This window comes from Lutjanus erythropterus, chromosome 21 (assembly GCF_056507025.1).
Source record: "Lutjanus erythropterus isolate fLutEry1 chromosome 21, fLutEry1.hap2, whole genome shotgun sequence".
Taxonomy (NCBI): Eukaryota; Metazoa; Chordata; class Actinopteri; order Lutjaniformes; family Lutjanidae; genus Lutjanus; species Lutjanus erythropterus.
This window is the reverse complement of record NC_139337.1, coordinates 32,336,511-32,354,010: the sequence shown is the minus strand read 5'-3', so window position 1 is coordinate 32,354,010 and position 17,500 is coordinate 32,336,511. Positions and strand designations below refer to the sequence as shown.

The 17,500-nt window shown below is 40.9% G+C and overlaps 3 protein-coding genes across 4 annotated transcripts in view; 2 read left to right on the top strand and 1 right to left on the bottom strand.

Annotated features, from left to right (window-relative positions):
• Window positions 1-10,888, bottom strand: part of xylb (xylulokinase homolog (H. influenzae)) — a 17,837-nt gene extending 6,949 nt beyond the window's left edge. The window contains exons 1-18 of the mRNA XM_084747392.1: window positions 10,759-10,888; window positions 9,482-9,549; window positions 8,566-8,648; window positions 7,958-8,027; window positions 7,635-7,715; window positions 7,055-7,141; window positions 6,831-6,959; window positions 5,522-5,587; window positions 5,358-5,430; window positions 5,009-5,127; window positions 4,831-4,912; window positions 3,269-3,309; window positions 3,009-3,124; window positions 2,271-2,386; window positions 2,063-2,136; window positions 1,889-1,985; window positions 1,691-1,749; window positions 1,471-1,558 (exon numbers count right to left, since the gene is read on the bottom strand). Of these exons, the coding sequence (XP_084603518.1) occupies window positions 1,471-1,558; window positions 1,691-1,749; window positions 1,889-1,985; window positions 2,063-2,136; window positions 2,271-2,386; window positions 3,009-3,124; window positions 3,269-3,309; window positions 4,831-4,912; window positions 5,009-5,127; window positions 5,358-5,430; window positions 5,522-5,587; window positions 6,831-6,959; window positions 7,055-7,141; window positions 7,635-7,715; window positions 7,958-8,027; window positions 8,566-8,648; window positions 9,482-9,544 (1,444 nt within the window). The 5' untranslated portion in view covers window positions 9,545-9,549; window positions 10,759-10,888. The remainder of the gene's footprint in view (window positions 1-1,470; window positions 1,559-1,690; window positions 1,750-1,888; window positions 1,986-2,062; window positions 2,137-2,270; window positions 2,387-3,008; window positions 3,125-3,268; window positions 3,310-4,830; window positions 4,913-5,008; window positions 5,128-5,357; window positions 5,431-5,521; window positions 5,588-6,830; window positions 6,960-7,054; window positions 7,142-7,634; window positions 7,716-7,957; window positions 8,028-8,565; window positions 8,649-9,481; window positions 9,550-10,758) is intronic.
• Window positions 10,835-14,169, top strand: LOC146307927 (uncharacterized). 2 transcript variants are annotated; one of them, XM_084747368.1, is made up of 4 exons: window positions 10,835-11,027; window positions 11,619-11,774; window positions 12,527-12,755; window positions 13,331-14,169. In XM_084747368.1, the coding sequence occupies exons 1-4, from the start codon at window positions 10,970-10,972 to the stop codon at window positions 13,896-13,898; spliced, it is 1,011 nt and encodes a 336-aa protein (XP_084603494.1). In that variant the 5' UTR covers window positions 10,835-10,969; the 3' UTR covers window positions 13,899-14,169. The 2 variants fall into 2 exon arrangements, with proteins under 2 accessions (XP_084603494.1, XP_084603495.1); XM_084747369.1 differs by lacking the exon at window positions 10,835-11,027 and having other exon boundaries at window positions 11,455-11,774.
• Window positions 14,170-14,974: 805 nt separating this feature from the next.
• nub1 (negative regulator of ubiquitin-like proteins 1) overlaps window positions 14,975-17,500 on the top strand; it is an 8,877-nt gene continuing 6,351 nt past the window's right edge. The window contains exons 1-2 of the mRNA XM_084747351.1: window positions 14,975-15,170; window positions 16,641-16,760. Of these exons, the coding sequence (XP_084603477.1) occupies window positions 16,644-16,760 (117 nt within the window). The 5' untranslated portion in view covers window positions 14,975-15,170; window positions 16,641-16,643. The remainder of the gene's footprint in view (window positions 15,171-16,640; window positions 16,761-17,500) is intronic.

Below are 17,500 nucleotides of genomic sequence, written 5' to 3'. Positions count from 1 at the left end.
TCCCCTCTTGTAAATTCAGTTATTCTTTTCTTTTTGTAAAAATATTGTGTCATTTTGTCCCAGTGTTTCAGTACTGGTGTGTGGACAGCAGCTCCACAGATGACATCACACATGAATATATTTTCACTGTATATCAGGGCCGTCAAACTCGAAAATTCAAAACTCAAAACTGAGTCCAGATTTTTAACCCGTGTGAGGAAACATGAAGAGACAGAAGGTGAGACTGTCTCCACGCAAACTTTTTTTTCTGCAACATCGAGGAAAGGATTGCGGCAGTAATGCAAGATGGATGCATGAGGAGGATTTCTGTGCATCCAGCAGCTCTGTTGCAGAGTAATTGCATTAGGACCACTTCAACCTTCCCACCCCCCCATCCCTCCTGAGGCCGCCGCTGCTGCCGCCGCCGCCGCCGCCGCCACCCCTGAATGAATCAGCATTGGTTATTAACATCAGGAGGATTGCATTATGTCTTTTCAAGCCCACGCAACTGACTTTAGATATTGAAACAGGGATTAAAAGCTAACGCAGACGCTGCTCCTGTTAAAGACTCGTCTCTCTGTCTCCTGCATACATATTTGATGGCTGTCACACAGCAGAGGATGTTCACTATCTCGCCACTCGCCCAGTCTCTTTCATGTCGAGTGGGTGGGGAATCTTTTTCCTCTGGCTTTATGAAGACGTGCTACACGCTGCCCTCATCGACATTAAAAGCCTCAGCGGAGAGACACAGCAGAGCAGCGGTGAATAAACTCCTGGAGAGACAGAAGACGGACGGCGCTGCTGCGTTTATCTTTGAGCGGCTGATGTTAATGGTTTCAAGTGTGCAGAGCGATCAGAGCGTCCACGTCCTGCCGCTCAGACACTCCACACCTCAGTCACATACTGTGAGAACATCGATGAGCAGCTGGAACTTCATCTGCACCAACCGACTTTTTACCTTCCACTGCAATCTGAACCAGTGCTCAGATAAACGTGATGTCTTTAAACGTCTCAGTCACATGACCTTCATCAGGAGAAAACTAAGTACAAATACTCAAGTAAAAGTACTGATTCAACTCGTTTACTGCAGTAAAAATGAAAAAGTACAGGCTCTGAAGTACTCAAAGTACAAAAGTAAAAATCTTCCGTCTTTTAAGTTGTCTTGTTGTGTCTTCTTATGTCTTTTATGCCGTTTTCTTCTTGTTACGTCTTTTAACTTTATTTGCATCTTGCCTTCTACGGTATTTTTTGTCTTGTTACAATATTTACATTTTATTCCTTGTTTCATCATTTATGTGTTCGTCGTCTGTCGCCTCATTTCCAGAACATCAAATACTGACGTTGGTAAAAATGTCTCATGCAGCAAAATAATGACAAGGTAAGAAGGTACAGGTGAGGACCTGGATCAGAGACAGTCTCCAGGAAATGACTGTAAGTCAGTGTGTGTGTGTGTGTGTGTGTGTGTGTGTGTGTGTGTGTGTGTGTGTGTACCGTGCGCAGCTCTGTAGGCTGAGCCCAGACAGGCGGAGTTGGACAGGTCGATGGTATAAACTGGAGCGTTGAACACATCAGACAGAACCTGAGAGACACACATGAAGACAGTTTCTTCTTCTGACTGAACCCAGTTTTAAACCGTCTAAACATCTCATGTTCTGGTCCATGTTCATTCAGGACGTGTCTTAAATGAGTTCAGAGACGTGTGATGACTCGCCTGCAGAATGTCTTTATTCGATGACGCTCCTCCGGTCGCCAACACTCTGGTTCCTGGAACTAAAAACACAAAAAATAAAAAAATATCAGAAGAAAATAGAGAAAATATCAAAAAAAGAATGAATAAATAAAAATAATAATAATAATAATAATAATAATAAAAGATTGGAGGACGGAGGTAGACGTGTGTCGCTCTTACTGATGGAGTATCCCAGCCGCTCAGCGTGGAGTCTCCTGGACAGAAACTGTCCCTCCACCAGCGCCCGGACCTCCACCTGAGGACTCAGTGAGGACACCTGCAGGACAGGTGGGACAGGTGAGACTGAGCACACAGAGACACTGTGTCACTGTGTCTGAATGTGTCTCCACCTACCGTCTTATCATCCGCGTCAAAACGGTGAACTCCGACCGCAGGAGGTGTGATCTCCATGGTGTCAAAATAAAAGCCTGCAAACAGCCAACAGCCAATCAGAGCGAGCGGAGAGAGAGGGAAGGGAAGAAGGGAGGAAGGAAAGGAAGGTAGGTAGGAAGGAAACATGATGGAAAAAAGAGAAGAAAGGAAGGACGGAAGGAAACTTGACCAATGTGTCCGTTGTTTCCCAGTGGTGTGTCTCTCAAAGCAGCGGAGAAATATTCCCATGATCCTCCAGTACACTCGTTCCTGATTCGTTCCCTCGTCAGAGATCCGTTCTTAAAGCTGTGAACACACACACACACACACACACACACACACACACACACACACACAGAAAGAGGTGTGTTCATTTTGACCGGAGCCTTCAGCTGCTGCCCTCTAGTGGACACAACCTGTCCTGTGACTGATTCTACACATGTGGACTTGTGTCCACAGAGTCTCCAGTCATGTGCAGTCGGGCTGAGTATCACTTAAAAAATTGCAATAGCAGCACCAATAAAGTGATATCAGTAAAGATAAAGTTCTTCATGAAGAACGCTTGCTGTGATTGGCTGCGAGCAAAACCATAAAAATCATCATTATTTTCTTGATGTGAGAATCAAAAGGACTGAACAGTTTAGTTATTGTGTACTGATGCTCAGCTCTAATATACGGAAAAAAGTATGTACAAATACTCCTAATAATCTGACTAATCAATATGGACACGTCCTTTTTTTCTTTTAAATGTCACAATATGTCACATTTTATCGTCTTTATCTTTCTCAGAGTTCCTGGCTTCTTTTCACAATAAAATAACTGCAACACAGGATTCACTTGAAGTTTTAAAGTAAGATTTTGTGCAGTATCTGACAGTATTTTGTAGAATATTTTGTGCAGTATCTGACAGTATTTTGTGTGTTCGTACCACAGCAGGGCCATGTACTCGTGCCAGTCGACGGGGTTACAGAAGATGTGACCCTCCAGCGCCGGACGAGGCTGCTGGATCCACAGAAACACCGTGTCACTGGTGCCCAGACTGACCTGACACACACACACACACACACACACACACACACACACACACACACACACACACACACACACACACAGAGTTGAACACACACTAATAATGAGCTGATCGACAGTCAGTTATCCAGATGACAGACTGGTTTCATGTGGACTCACAGCGATGTCTCCTTGTTGGAGCCTCATTCCTGCCAGAGACGCTGAGGAGGAGAGAAAATACACTTTAAACACAGTAATGAACATTTTATCTTCTCACACTGAACGCTGCTCACGTCTCTGCTGGACTGTGTCCTCGGGGTCTGCAGCCGTGTCAGCAGCACAAAGAGTCAAAAAAAACAAAGACAGAAAACTCACTTTGGTCTGAAGTTCAGGATCAGGAGTGATTTGATTTGATTTGATTTGATTTGATTTGATTTGATTTGATTTGATTTGAGCGTTCAGACACAGATCAGGTTACGTTCAGTTATCGTGTCCAATGAGTGAAGAGACGAACTGATACGAGCCTCAGACACACAAAACAAAACATCCTTCTGTTGTTTAAATTTGTGTCTGAAACAGTATTCATGTATGTATTAGTATTTGTATCATAAGTATGTCTGTTCATGTATCTGACCAAAAGTAATTCAGTGATTCCAAATAAAGGTGGAAAAAAGACAAAAAAGTAGCAAGTTAAAAATAAATAAAGTACAAATACCTATTTTACCACTTAAACTGTATTTAAGTAAGTAACAAAGTATTTGTACTTAGTTACTTCCCAGCTCTGTCTTTAACGATCAGAGTTTCTCCAGATGTGCTGTGATGTCACAGCTGCTCTGATTGAATTTGATTTGATTTGAATTAGTTGTTCTTGTATGTTGGAGGAGACAGAATCACTGAGCTGTCTTCAGATTTCTTCATGGTTCAGTTTTGTGTTTTTGAGACGATGTTGTCAGGTTGGTATTCAGAGCTGCTGAGACTCTCTGCACCTCGACGTCAAACATTACGGCCAGAAAACACACAACACCAGAGCTTTTACAGTTTGACGGAGGCAGCAGGAACACTGAACACGAAACCTGCTGCAAAGGAGGAAGAGGAGAAGTTTTCACTCCAACAGACGTGATAATTAATATTCATAAACATGAAAAAAACTAAAGATAAAAAGCAAAGATTTTCATTTGCTACTTCATCTTCATTGGTGTCCAGTGAAACAGGCAACATGATCTCACAGCACAACAGCGCCACCTTGTGTTCATCCACCACTCAGGCAACAAAAATGACACTGACTGACCTCAAGGTGGCGCAGTAAAAAAAACAAGTTTATGTTTTTGCAATCATCATGAAAACAGCAGACTAAAATTTATTTTATTAATTTTAATCTTTTATTCAACTGCATCTTTTCTAAATTAGTCTAAAAATCTCAACTTCTGAAACTTTTTTCAGTTTTATGTGTTTTTGCAAACTCCTCCCAGACCGCTGAGTCAGCATCATCTACAGACTGATCTAAAGGTCAGTAGGTTTGGATTTTATGAGCCAATTAGTTTTTATCAAAATAGCTCATTTTAAAAAATATGTAATGACTCATGAAGAGAAAGAGAAATCAATTGTTACATCGTTCTTCCTCTTGTTATGTTGATGTTTGTCTTTATCCCAAAAGTCTATTTAATATTCTGATGAATATTCACTTAAGTTGTGTAATAAAGAACAGAACGAGACTGAAGCCTCTGTGTTGTTGGATGTTTTACCTGGGTTGTCTCCAGTGAAGGCCACCACTCTGCAGCTCTCAGAGAAACCATATCGCTGCACAAAGTACGAGGAGACGAGACCCTGAAAGGACAGCAGACCTTCACTCTGAGACACACACACACACACACACACACACACACACACACACACACACACACCAGTACAGACCAGCCATACCAGTACAGATGTGGAGGGCAGTGGAGCTCCCAGCACTCGGTCCAGATGTGGAGCAGTGGCGTCCAGGCAGATCTCAGACCAGGTTCTGGTCCTGATGTCCAGCAGATTCATTCCTGAACCTGAACAAACAGTCGGTCAATCAGTCAGTCAGCAGCTGAGAGTCCAGTATTTCACATTTCACAAGGAACAAAAAGCACAAAAACTGCAAAAAAAAAAACCTCCCTCAAAGCAAGAGATTTTGAAATATGAATAAACACAATTAACATCATATTAATTATTATCATTATTATTAATAAGAGAATTCATAAACAAGCTAATAAAAGTGATTGAACACTACATTCAACTGTACCGTCACTGTAGTCGATGGCGGCGTAATCACCGAGGAAGAGAGAGGCTGCGAAGCTGCTGACCAATGAGATCCTCTGAAAAACATACAGTTTATGAAATATAAACTAACTATAACTAGCTGATATAATAATAAACAGTGAGCTAAGTGATGCTCTGGAGGCCGACCTCTGAGTTCTGGTAGTCCTCTGGTCGGGTCTGTCGCACTTTGGCAATCTGGTTTCCTGTGAAACGCTGCAGACACACACACACACACACACACACACACACACACACACACACACACACACACACACACACACACACAGATTCTTTGTTTCTCCATGAAATCAATAAAATACTACAAACAGTCAGAGTAAGGGCTTCTGTGCAAGTTTGTGTCAGAAGATAAACAAAATCCTGCTGCAGTCAGCAGCAACATGTATGTTGGACTAATTACAATTTTATTTAGCAGACACTTTATTCAAAGCAACGCACATCTAAGAGCTGATACAACACAAACAGGGATCCAGTGCAGTGACGCAAAGTTCAAGTCTGATAGGACGAAGGTGCCACAGGCGGGGCCAGAGGAAACGTGCATACAGTCAATAAGATGCACTGGATTTTTATGAATATGTTGTGCACTTAATCAAGTGCAGAGGCGTTCAGAACAGAGCTGGTCTTCAGTCTTTTCTTAAAGACTGAGAGAGACTGTGCCAATCAGACAGAGTTGATCGGTGGCTCGTTCCAACATCGGGGAGCCAAAAACTGGAAGAGTCCAACTGGCGACCATGTGTCCTGTTGAGGCGGTTGAGGACATCTAAAGAAATCAGTGTATGTTATATTCAGAATATTTTCACAGCTTTACTTTGCTGTCAGACAGACTTTTCTGACATGAAACTTAAGGCTTCTTGAAAACCAACCAAACTCCACTGACAAAATCAGTAATTTTAGCTCCCAAAACACAGGAGTTGTTTGTCTACTGCTCCCTCCATCTGTTAGCGTGTTTGAGTTATTGTGTTGCTTTGAAGAATCTGAACTAACCAAAACTCACACAACAACACAAACTAACTGACAGATGGAGGCAGCAGTAGACCTACAGCTCCTGTGTTCTGTGAAGTAAAATTACTGATTTTATCGATGGAGTTTGGTTGGTTTGTAGAGAGTGATATTTGTCTTATATAACAGTGGTTTCTTGTCAGAAAAGTCTGTCTGACAGAAAGTTAAAGAGGTGAAAATATTCTAAAGATAGTGAACACTTAACATGTGTTCCACAGCAGGACATTGATCAACTTCCTGCACTGGTTCTCCTGCTGCTTCTCCAATCTGACCTCCATCTATTGTAGGTCACATGGTCCAAACCACCACTAGCAGGTGTGAACAGACTCACAGACAAACAGACAGACAGACAGGTGGACAGACAGACAGACAGGTGGACAGACAGACAGACAGACAGACAGGCGGACAGACAAACAGACAGACAGGTGGACAGCGTGACCTCATAGGCTCTGGATCCGGTGATCTCTGCCAGCCTCAGAGCTCCTCCTGCTGCTGTCTGCAGGTCCTGACACTGCTGACTACTGCTGGAGTCCATCCACACAGGACAGTCTGACACCGAGAACCCGTCCTGTCAACACACACACACACACACACACACGTGAGCAGGTACAGAACAAACAGAAGCACACACACACAGTGTAAGATGAGCGTGGATCCACTGACCTGCAGCAGCTGGTTCAGGGTCTGTTCTGGGTTGAGCTGCTTCAGGATCTGAGACGCTCCTCTTCTCCAGTACACACTGCCATGTTGCTGAAACAGAACCAAGCTTTAGAAAATATAAAAACTTTCTTTTCAATTATTTTCTCCACTAATCACTTTGTTGTTTGTTTGTTTGTTGTTTGTTCCATAAACTATCAGAAAATGGTGAAAACTTGATCCTGTTGCAGACATATGTCCATGTGCTCCACCTGTTTTCACATGTTTGGATCTATTTTACTGATCAATATGGCAATATTTTTTCCACTAATCAATTAGTTGTTTGATCCATAAAATGTCAGAAAATACAGAAAGTCATATGTTAAAGATTTGGCTGTTTTGATTTGTTTGTTATTGTTTTTTTGTCCTTTTGTTTTTCCTAGTTTGTGTTGTCAGCATCGTCTGCAGCCACACGGAGGCAGCATTTAAAATTCAAAAACACGACTAACTACAACATGATGATATATTATCTAATAAATAATAATATATAAGGTAAAGAAATAAGGAAAAGTTTCCATCTGCAGCAGGTAAAAACATCTGGCCTCACCTGGCCGCTGCCTGACAGCGCTGTGACCCGAGAGAAGTCAAGCCCCGCCCTCTTCATCTTGTCCAATAACAGGTCCAGAGCCTCGACGACAGACACGGAGACACACCAATCACAGCGCAGCCCCAAGAAGACAAACAAACAAACACATGCAGCAGCAGCAGAGGTCAAAGGTCACCGGACAAACCTTCACAGTCGGTTAAAACTTTAACAGAGCTGAGCTGAATCATCGTGACTCTGTGTGTGTGTGTGTGTGTGTGTGTGTGTGTCTGTGTGTGTGTGTGTGTGTGTCTGTGTGTGTGTGTGTGTGTGTGTGTGTGTCCTACCTTCACCCACATCAGCACCGGGGAGGTGACAGTCAGTCTGTCAGCATGAATATGAACTCCTCCCTGAGTCCTGACACACACACACACACACACACACACACACACACACACACACACACACACACACACACAGGTGATAACCTCTTTCAAAATAAAAGACCCTGAACACAGAAACCTTAAATATATAAACGAAACTGAACGGTGCCAAAATTCCACTTGTTCAAAATAACTCTTCTGTCAGACAGCATCTGAAATATACTTACTTCTTCTACTTACTATACTTTACTTCTACTCTATTACAGTAAATATATGTATATCAACAGTCGGGGTGGAAGTAACTAATTAGTATTACACCATGTAATCTAATGTCCAAAGCTTTCATCAGCAGTATAGGTCATAAGCCCCGCCCCCTCCATTTCTGTCATGTTATGTTGTTCTCATCACACTGATGTTTGTTCAAGTGTTTATTTTTCTCATCAGTTCAGTTTATTATTTATTTATTTAAGGGAGTTTCACGTCATGACATCACGACTGCCATCTTTAATTTACAGAGTCAGTTAACAACAACAACAACAATAATAATAATAATGAGGATAATGAATAGTTACCTGAACTCAGGTAGCTCAGAGTCAAACTGCACATTGTTCTGATGAAGAACGTTCAGGTTTCCGTCGATGGCCACCACCTTCAGCTTCAGCAGTGAAAGAACACAAGTGTCAGTATCAGCTGAGGAAGAAGGATCCAAACTGTTTACTAGAGTAAAAGTAGAAACACTGCAATGTTAAAGTACTCTGTGTTTCAACTGACAAGATTGTGACAAGATCAATTAATTATTTTCTGACATTTAATGGACCAAACAGCTGATTGATTAGTGGGAAAAAATTATTGCCAGATTGATCACTAGTTGAAAATCCCATACTGAGAAAAATGCTAAAGGATATGAGTGAAATTTAATGTATTTCTTATGTTGCGACTGTCCCCACAGTTGAGGTTGGTGGCAACATCTTCTTCCTTGTAAATAAAATGTTGTGAACAGTAAGTGACATGTCATCATCGTTAAATGACCTGAATAATTAACAGACAGATTTAGGTTTAATATATGAAACTGTGGTCCAAAGTGACTATGGAAGAAATGCAAGAAGAGTTGCAAACGTCCCCAGTCTCCCCTACTCAGCCTGCACAGATTTTAATTTTTACTTTGTTTTGTTTCCACTTTCACAGAAAGATGATAAGTTAAAGATGAAGAGAATCAGAGGAGAACATCAGCTTTTAGAACTTTAATCTGTTTTAGTCTTAAACATAAAGAACTTTATTGATCCTGAGTGATTGATAAAGTTTGAACTGGATGATTCAGAGTCTCAGTCAGCAGGTCAAACTGGACTCAAGACCGCAGAGACCTGCACAGAAACTTCACGTCTGCCTCTTCCGCATCTGCGCATTACACCGCTGCACGCGGCCACGTGCGTCAATACGTCACTCAGTCATGCGTGCAGGTGAATGAAAGGTGGATGAAATGAATTTTACCTGCTGGGTGCTGAAGTCGAAGCCCAGATAGAGACGAGAGTCCTGAGAGACGGCGGCCATCATTAACACTGAGAGACAGACAGAGACAGAGAGGAGGAGGAGGAGGAGGAGGAGGAAGGGTTAAATATTTAAAGAGACAGTAACACACACGCACACACACACACACACACACACACACACACACACACACACACACACACACACACACACACACACACACAGCCTCTGTCTCATTAATGTTAATAAATAAATACTTTAACTTCAAGTCAATGATTCACAAAAAGTAACATGAAGTATGGAGACATGAGAGAGTCGAAAATACATTTTAAAATCAATTATAAAGAGGGATAAATAAATAAACAAATACATAAAAACACTGAACTATCAAAAAATCAAGTACAAATAAAAAACATAACAACAACAACAATAAATAATAATAATACATCTCTGTATATATTGATAAATAAGATAAATAAATAGGTAATAAATATGTATACACATACATACAATATGTAGTGGAGTAGAAGTAGAAATACTCAAGTAAAGTACCTCTTATTTGTACTTCAGTAAATGTACTTATGTATGTAAAAACTGAGAATTCTTTGAAATAATTAATAATCATATGTACTCTTATAAACTGGTATGTCCTGATGTGTACTGGTCTGACCTGGTCTGTACTGGTCTGTACTGGTCTGACATAGTCTGTACTGGTCTGTACTGGTCTGACCTGCTCTGTACTGGTCTGTACTGGTCTGTACTGGTCTGACATGGTCTGTACTGGTCTGTACTGGTCTGACATGGTCTGTACTGGTCTGACATGGTCTGACATGGTCTGTACTGGTCTGTACTGGTCTGACATGGTCTGACATGGTCTGTACTGGTCTGTACTGGTCTGACCTGGTCTGTACTGGTCTGACATGGTCTGTACTGGTCTGACATGATCTGACATGGTCTGACCTGGTCTGTACTGGTCTGACATGGTCTGACCTGGTCTGTACTGGTCTGTACTGGTCTGTACTGGGTGTGCAGGTCAGTGACAGTCTCTCTCTGTGTCTGTTATATAAATGTGTTTAACATCACTTCAGTGTGAATAAGAGTGACTGAGTGTTTGTTCAAACAGTCTGATGTGGTTGTGTGAACAGGAAGGTCGACGCAGCACATTGTCCTTCACTGTTTACACACCAATCAAAGTCACACAACATTGCTGAGCTCAGTGTGTGTGTGTGTGTGTGTGTGTGTGTGTGTGTGTGTGTGTTTCCATCAGTCCAGCCTCCTACCTGACCAGGTAACACAGCACCAACATTTCTTCCTCCACCAGTCAAAACATCAACTCTTCACCTAATCTTTATCAGTCTCTGTGGATTTGAGGAGCAGGTTTTGGTTTGTCGGAGCTTCCAGAGGAGGATTTGAATGCATCATGAGTCCAGGTGCTGCTGCAGGAGGTGAACTGACGTTGAACTGAGGAGTAAAACACCTGCTGCCAACAGGATGTCCTGCTCCTGCTGCTGCTGGGTGACTCCCAGGAGAGAGCTGCTGCTGCAGGAGGGTAACACACACACACACACACACACACACACACACACACACACACACACACACACACACACACACACACGAGACAGCTGCTTAAAATGTCAAAATTATGACTTTTTTCCATTTTTTTCCCATAATATCTGAGATAATACTGGATGAACTTTTGTATTGGAGTTAAAAGTTTTGGAGCAACAGATTTAGATTTTGGGTGAAAACTACACTAAGATATAAATGTAATAACTCTGAATTTGAAGCTACTTTAAAAAAAATGTTGCAACATAAATTAAAGTTAAAACATGATTTAATCAGGTTTTAAAAAAAAATCAACCATTTATCTGTTTTAGTTGAAATTTTTAGCCTTTTTTTTTTTTTTTTTTAAATCTTCTTTTAAAGCTGCAGCAGAATTGTCACCAGTATATAAAACATTAAAAGAACTGTACTTATTATTAATAATACATATTGTTTTCTGTTACATAAATTACTTTTAGATGCTTTAAATTACATTTCAAAAGTTTCTTCTTGTTGACTGATGAAGAGTTTTAGCAGATAAAATCATGTTTACTGTCTGCGGGTCAGAGGTCACGTGTGTCCGCGTCTCCTGCAGGCTGCAGGAGGAAGAGGGAGGAGGAGGAAGAGGAGGCAGGAGGAGCAGAGGGAGAGGACAGCAGGAGGAACATGGACATCTCTCTGCTCCGACAACAGTACAGGTCCACCACAGAGACACAGAGGAGACACACTCAGGTGCTTCTGTTAAGGACAGGTGAGCTTCACGTGCGCGCGCGTGAGTGTGTGTGTGTGTGTGTGTGTGTGTGTCCGTCCGAGTTACAAAGTTCGTCAGAAAACAACAAACTTGAGTTTTTTGGTGAGAAAAGTAGAAAATATTTGAGTCTGTGGAGGAAAACGTTCAGTTTTCAGGAGAAAGTGTCGCTTTTAAACTTCCTGAAAAGAGTTTCTGTCTTTATTTGTCTGTCCGGAAGACGTCAAGTTAACGGATATAAAACACACATTTCCTGTTGGGGATTTCACAATAAAAGCATGATATACAGGAATCACTGAGGCTTTGACAGCAGGAAGTTTGAGTTTAAAAATCAGGAGTTTTCAAATTATTTACTTATTAATGTTCTTCTACCAAGTTAAAATATTCTGTTATGAACATGACATTTTATTTTTTAAAGTGTCTCAGAGTCTCTTAATGTTGATCAAAATTCACATTTTTAAACCATAATTCTTATTGATCTTTGAAGGACGACAGAGTCGACATGTTTTGGTTGAGACAAATCTGATAGAAATATTATTGAATGAATTTGTCTAAAAATATAAAGTTTGAACAGCATTCCTGCCTTTTTTAAATCATATTTCATGTTTTATGTTATTTGACTCATAACTAATAACTAACACATCAAACACATTTAACTTAGAATTATAACATAAAAACAAAAGAGATGAAAAACATTTAACTGTTGTTTTCCATCATCATCGATTGATCTGTTGCCTCTTTCTTCCTGTCTTCAGTCTCACAGGAACTGTCTGACGCCATCAGCGTCGTTCCCGTCATGCAGGGTTTGACGTCACCATGGGAACCACACGGCAGGTCGCCACCGGCCATAACCTTTGACCCTGACCCTGCAACCTACGACCCCTGGCACGTTCACCTGGGCCTCCACCGACGCAGCTGTCGAGGGGTCAGCGTGCAGCTCACCGCTTCGTCCCCAGAAACAACGAACACCAACAGTTCCTCCCGGTCAGTCGCTGGTTTACAGTCTGATACAGCAAACACAGAAAACACAGCAAACACGAAAAAACACAGAAAACACGAAAAAACACAGCAAACACAAAAAAACAGAAAACACGAAAAAACACAGAAAACACGAAAAAACACAGAAAACACGAAAAAACACATAGAACACCAAAATGCAAATAATGCCAAAAGGCAAAAAAACCCACAAATACAAAAACACAAAAATGTAAAAAAAAAATAAATAAAAAAAATAGATTCAACTGTTCATGAAACACACTCATTCCCAAACACTGGGTCGTGGCCCACACGTGGGTCACAGGAGATTTTGTTTGGGTCACCAAAGAAATGACAGACTATGGAAGAAATTCTGCAAAAAATAAAATTTATATCTCCAATTGGTGGCTGCAACCATCGTGACCGTTGTAACCGTCGTGACTGTCGTGACCGTTGTGACTGATGTGATCGTTGTGATCGTCATGACCATCGTGACTGTCGTGACTGTTGCGACTGTCGTGACTGTTGTGACTAAAATTCCCGCCCTGACTGACTGTTTGTTCCATGTGGTCTTTGTTTTCCAGATGGTCTTCGTCTTCCTCTGAGCCCGGCGGCTCCCAGCTGGATCTTGACTCCACACTGGATCCTTCATCCCCCTGCAGCCCCTCCAGCTGCACCAAAGAAGAAGAAGAACACTTCAACATCGACGGGTCCCCAGAGCAGACAGATCCAGTCCAGGTTTCTGTCTGTGGTTCACTCGACCCCGGCGAAGGATCCACAGACGATCATCCTGACGTCTCGTTCAGCAGCTCTGATGAAAGCTCCACCCTTGTTGCCTCCACCCCCGTCGCTTCCAACCCCGCGTCCCCCCGCAGCTCCGCCTCCAGCCTCCATGCAGACCTGGAGAACCAGAACAAGTCTGCAGCTGGACAAACCAGTAACGGCGTCCTGCAGAGCAGCTGCAGCGCGGCGTGGAGGGGCTCCAGGCAGCACTCGGCGCCGGCCCTCAGGTTCACCAGGCAGTTTAGTGTCGGGGGGGTGGGCTCTTCTGCGGGGGTCCACCAGAACCACGACTACCACCCGTTCCCCAGCAGGAAGACCCCGAGGATCTCTGAGGCGGCCCGGAGGCTGGGCATGTACTCGTCCTTTTGACAAAAGAAAACAAACAAAAAAACCTCAGAATCATTTGATGAATCGTTTTATACGTGTGACTCTTTAATGGAGCCAAACGAGTTCAATAACCGATCAGTAATCAAATAAAATATAGAAATGATTAAAACTACACTGATCATGAAGAAATGGGGTTTAATCCAGTGGAAAAGGATATTACATCATGTCACGTCATTTTCCTCTCGTTTTATCAAATATGTAGTTTTTGTTGTTACATGTTTTTGTATCGTCACGTTTTTTATGTTGATTTTGTCTTGTTACATCTTTTATGTAGTTTCCATCTCGTTGTGTCTTTTACGTTGTATTTGCCTTGTTGTGTCTTTTACGTTGTGTTTGTCTCGTTGTGTCTTTTACGTTGTGTTTGTCTCGTTGTGTCTTTTACGTTGTGTTTGTCTCGTTGTGTCTTGCACACACGATGGTGTTTTTGTGCTGTCGACCTCCTGATAATTAAAAACACCATTTATGAAGTGAACTACATGATGAGGACTCTTCCTTTGTTTTTATTCAGTCTTATCTTTCACAACACTTATTTTGTGCAACAAAGAACAGTGTCAGTAAATGTACATCATGAATTCTGCCCTTTTATGAAAAACAAAAATATACCATATTAAATTAATAAATATAATGATTATTAAATAGAGACAATCATGAAATAATTCATTAAAAATTATATTAAAATAAAAGAGAAAAAAGGATGAAATATTTCAAAATAATGAGCTGAGATTTAAAATTGTTGGATTATTGATTACTTTCATGGATATAATAGATATTTACAGTAGTTATTTGTCATTAATTTCATAATTCTTTGATTTATTTTGTTTTCATTTTATTATTTTATTTTATTTCAATTTGTTATATTTTATTTTGTTTTGAGTTACGTCATTTTGTTTTGTGTTTTTTTGTAATTTCTTTTTTAACACTTCTCGTTTGTCTCTGGTTTGATTTCGCGTTCATACAGACGCAGCATGAACTTTGACCCTCTCACTGCGCCGTAGTAGTAGATCAAAGATCGTTTATATTTGTGAAGAGGAGTCGCTCGGCTGTGACGGCCTCGCTGAGCTGTTCGGCTGACGTAGGTTACATTAACGGGATGGTGAAACGCGCTCGGAGTGAGACCTCTTCCTCCGTATCTTCACCTCCTTCCGAGAAACGACAAATACACAAAAACAGCCTGAACGAGCTGCTGAAGAGGAGGACGATTAACGGAGCTTTATCAGACATTTTGTGTTTGTCATCGTGTCCTCGGACATTAAGGTAATTGACTGAGACATTTAACAGCGTCTGACGGCTGATTTTAAGAACAAACTCCCAGAAACGAGCTTTGTTTGAAGCTGTGGAAACGATTAAGAGCAAACTCAGAGTCAAGTCGAGAAGGGAACCCCAGATTCGGGAATTATCTCGCGAGATTTGGTCTTTCTGACCTGAAATATGATCTTTCTTTAACCTGAGACAGGTGTTTACTGTCCTTCAGCAGACTCAGATTTAAGCCCCATTGTCGTCTCATCATTAATCATAATTTAGTTTTCAGTCGTTGCTCTGCGAAGAAACAGCGCGACGAATCTCGCGAGAATTCTACAGACCAAGGGTTCCCTTGTAGACAAGACCGTCACTCAGCTGTTACCTGAGTTTCTGGTTACAGTAAATGTTAATGTTAGCTAGCTGTTAGCCTGTTGTTGTTACTTTCTTTAGTAACGTGTTTCTTTTTAATGTCAGCTAACGTCACTTAACGTAACGAGGTACAGCAGCTTTCTCTGTTTAACACACCAATCACTTACGAGTATCTAGAAAATACAGTTTTTATTTTTTGAGATGGAAACTCTTGATCTGGAAACTGTGAGACGTGACTACATTGAATAAATAAATAATTACATAAATACATACATACATAAAGTAAGAGTCCAGACTGTTTGTCATAAATTATGACCACAGGACTTTTCTAACCTTTTGTTCAAGACGTGTGTTTGTGTGGAAAACAAACATGTAAAAAGAAACTATCCAAAAAACGAACAAAACATGACACCGTTAGTTAAAAAGTTTAAAAGTTTGTTAGCGGGCTCAGATGTTGAGTAGCTCAGCAGATTATTTTACTCAGTCCATCTCAAAAGTTCAACTTTAAAGTTAACACTGGGTTTAAATTAACATTTCAAGTTTTAATGTAACAGAATTAAACTGATCTCAGTTTGGAGTGAAAATTAAAATTAAAATAAAACTCTTTTACATCTTAAACTAGTTTAAAAGTTTAAGTAAAAATTAAAGTTAAACCACAGTTTAGTCAGGATTAAACATTAATCTTTGTTGATGCAGCTCAGTCTCTGTGATTGGATCTTTTTAATGACAAATAGTGTCAAATATCCTTTAATTCTGTGTTTATGGTGTGTTAATCTTTTCTGAAGGTCAGAGTTTTTTCAGCTTTTTATTCAGTAATATCTGCAGATTTTGTCAGTTTGTTTTGAGGAGTTGAAGTTAGCCCGAAATAAACCAGGACACGTGTCTAAAATAATCTTTTTCTGCTCTCCTGTTCTGATTGATGCTGTGAGCTCATCGATCGATCAGTTTAGTCAAATCTAAGTGGTGAAACAGACTCAGTTTGTCTCTCTGGTTCAGTTCCAGTAACGGCTCCACCCAGCCGGGGAATTCCTCCCTCTGTCCAGCTATTTTCACTTTCTGTTTCTCCTCCTCATCCTCCTGTTCTGTTCTCCCGGTTTCTCCTCTCCTTACGTTCAGACGATGGCAGAGCAGAACACAGAGGCGAAGCTGAAGAACCAGTTGAAGCAGGAGAAGATCCAGCTGTGGAACCCTCCGTACACCGACGACGACAACCAGCCTGGACAGCAGCACATGCAGGTCGGCTCTCACACACACTGAGTTTAAATAAATCAGACCTGCAGACCAAAATCTACAACAATATTCTGTTAAATACTCTGAATCACACTGAGTACAGGACGTGTCGTCGTTTACTGCAACTGAAAACCATCAGAACAAAATATTCTGGAGAGAAACTTTCACAAAATCTAAAGACACACAAGACAAGCCACTAGAAAAATACAAAGAAGCTGAGCAACAACAAAGAAGAAACAGAACAGAAACTGTAAAGATAAAGAGAACAGTGATGATAATGTGAACTGCAGTGAATCATTTTACTGCACATACAGAATCAATCAATCAATCAATCAATAAAAAGAGATTTAAACAGATGAAATAGATCTATGAATAGAACAGATCAGTCAGTCAGTAACTGTGCTGTTAATCTTCATCTATAATCACACTCGTTATTATTTTTCATTCTATTAACATATTTAATGCTCAAATTTAGCCTGTTATTAATATTCATCTGCACCTCCACACTGTGGCGTCACTGTCAGCATGTTGTCGTTACACGTTCTGTCCACTGGGGGGCGTTCCAACATTAAACATCTGACTCAGACAGACATCAGACTGATATTTTATTAGCAGATTATTGTGCCTTTATTTTTCTGTTTGTTTTCAAACATCTGTGCTTCTAATCTAAATATTTACAAAAACTGATCACATAAAATGTTTCACCTTCAAAAACAGACAGAAGGCAATTAATAAATAATATCTGA

What these genes read in the sequence shown, in the direction of transcription:
- LOC146307927 (XM_084747368.1), top strand. Translation starts at nt 10,970, where the DNA reads ATGTCCTGCTCCTGCTGCTGCTGGGTGACTCCCAGGAGAGAGCTGCTG. An exon ending in GGTGCTTCTGTTAAGGACAG is followed by an intron (nt 11,775 to 12,526) that starts GTGAGCTTCACG and finishes TCCTGTCTTCAG; the next exon opens with TCTCACAGGAACTGTCTGAC. An exon ending in AACACCAACAGTTCCTCCCG is followed by an intron (nt 12,756 to 13,330) that starts GTCAGTCGCTGG and finishes TTTGTTTTCCAG; the next exon opens with ATGGTCTTCGTCTTCCTCTG.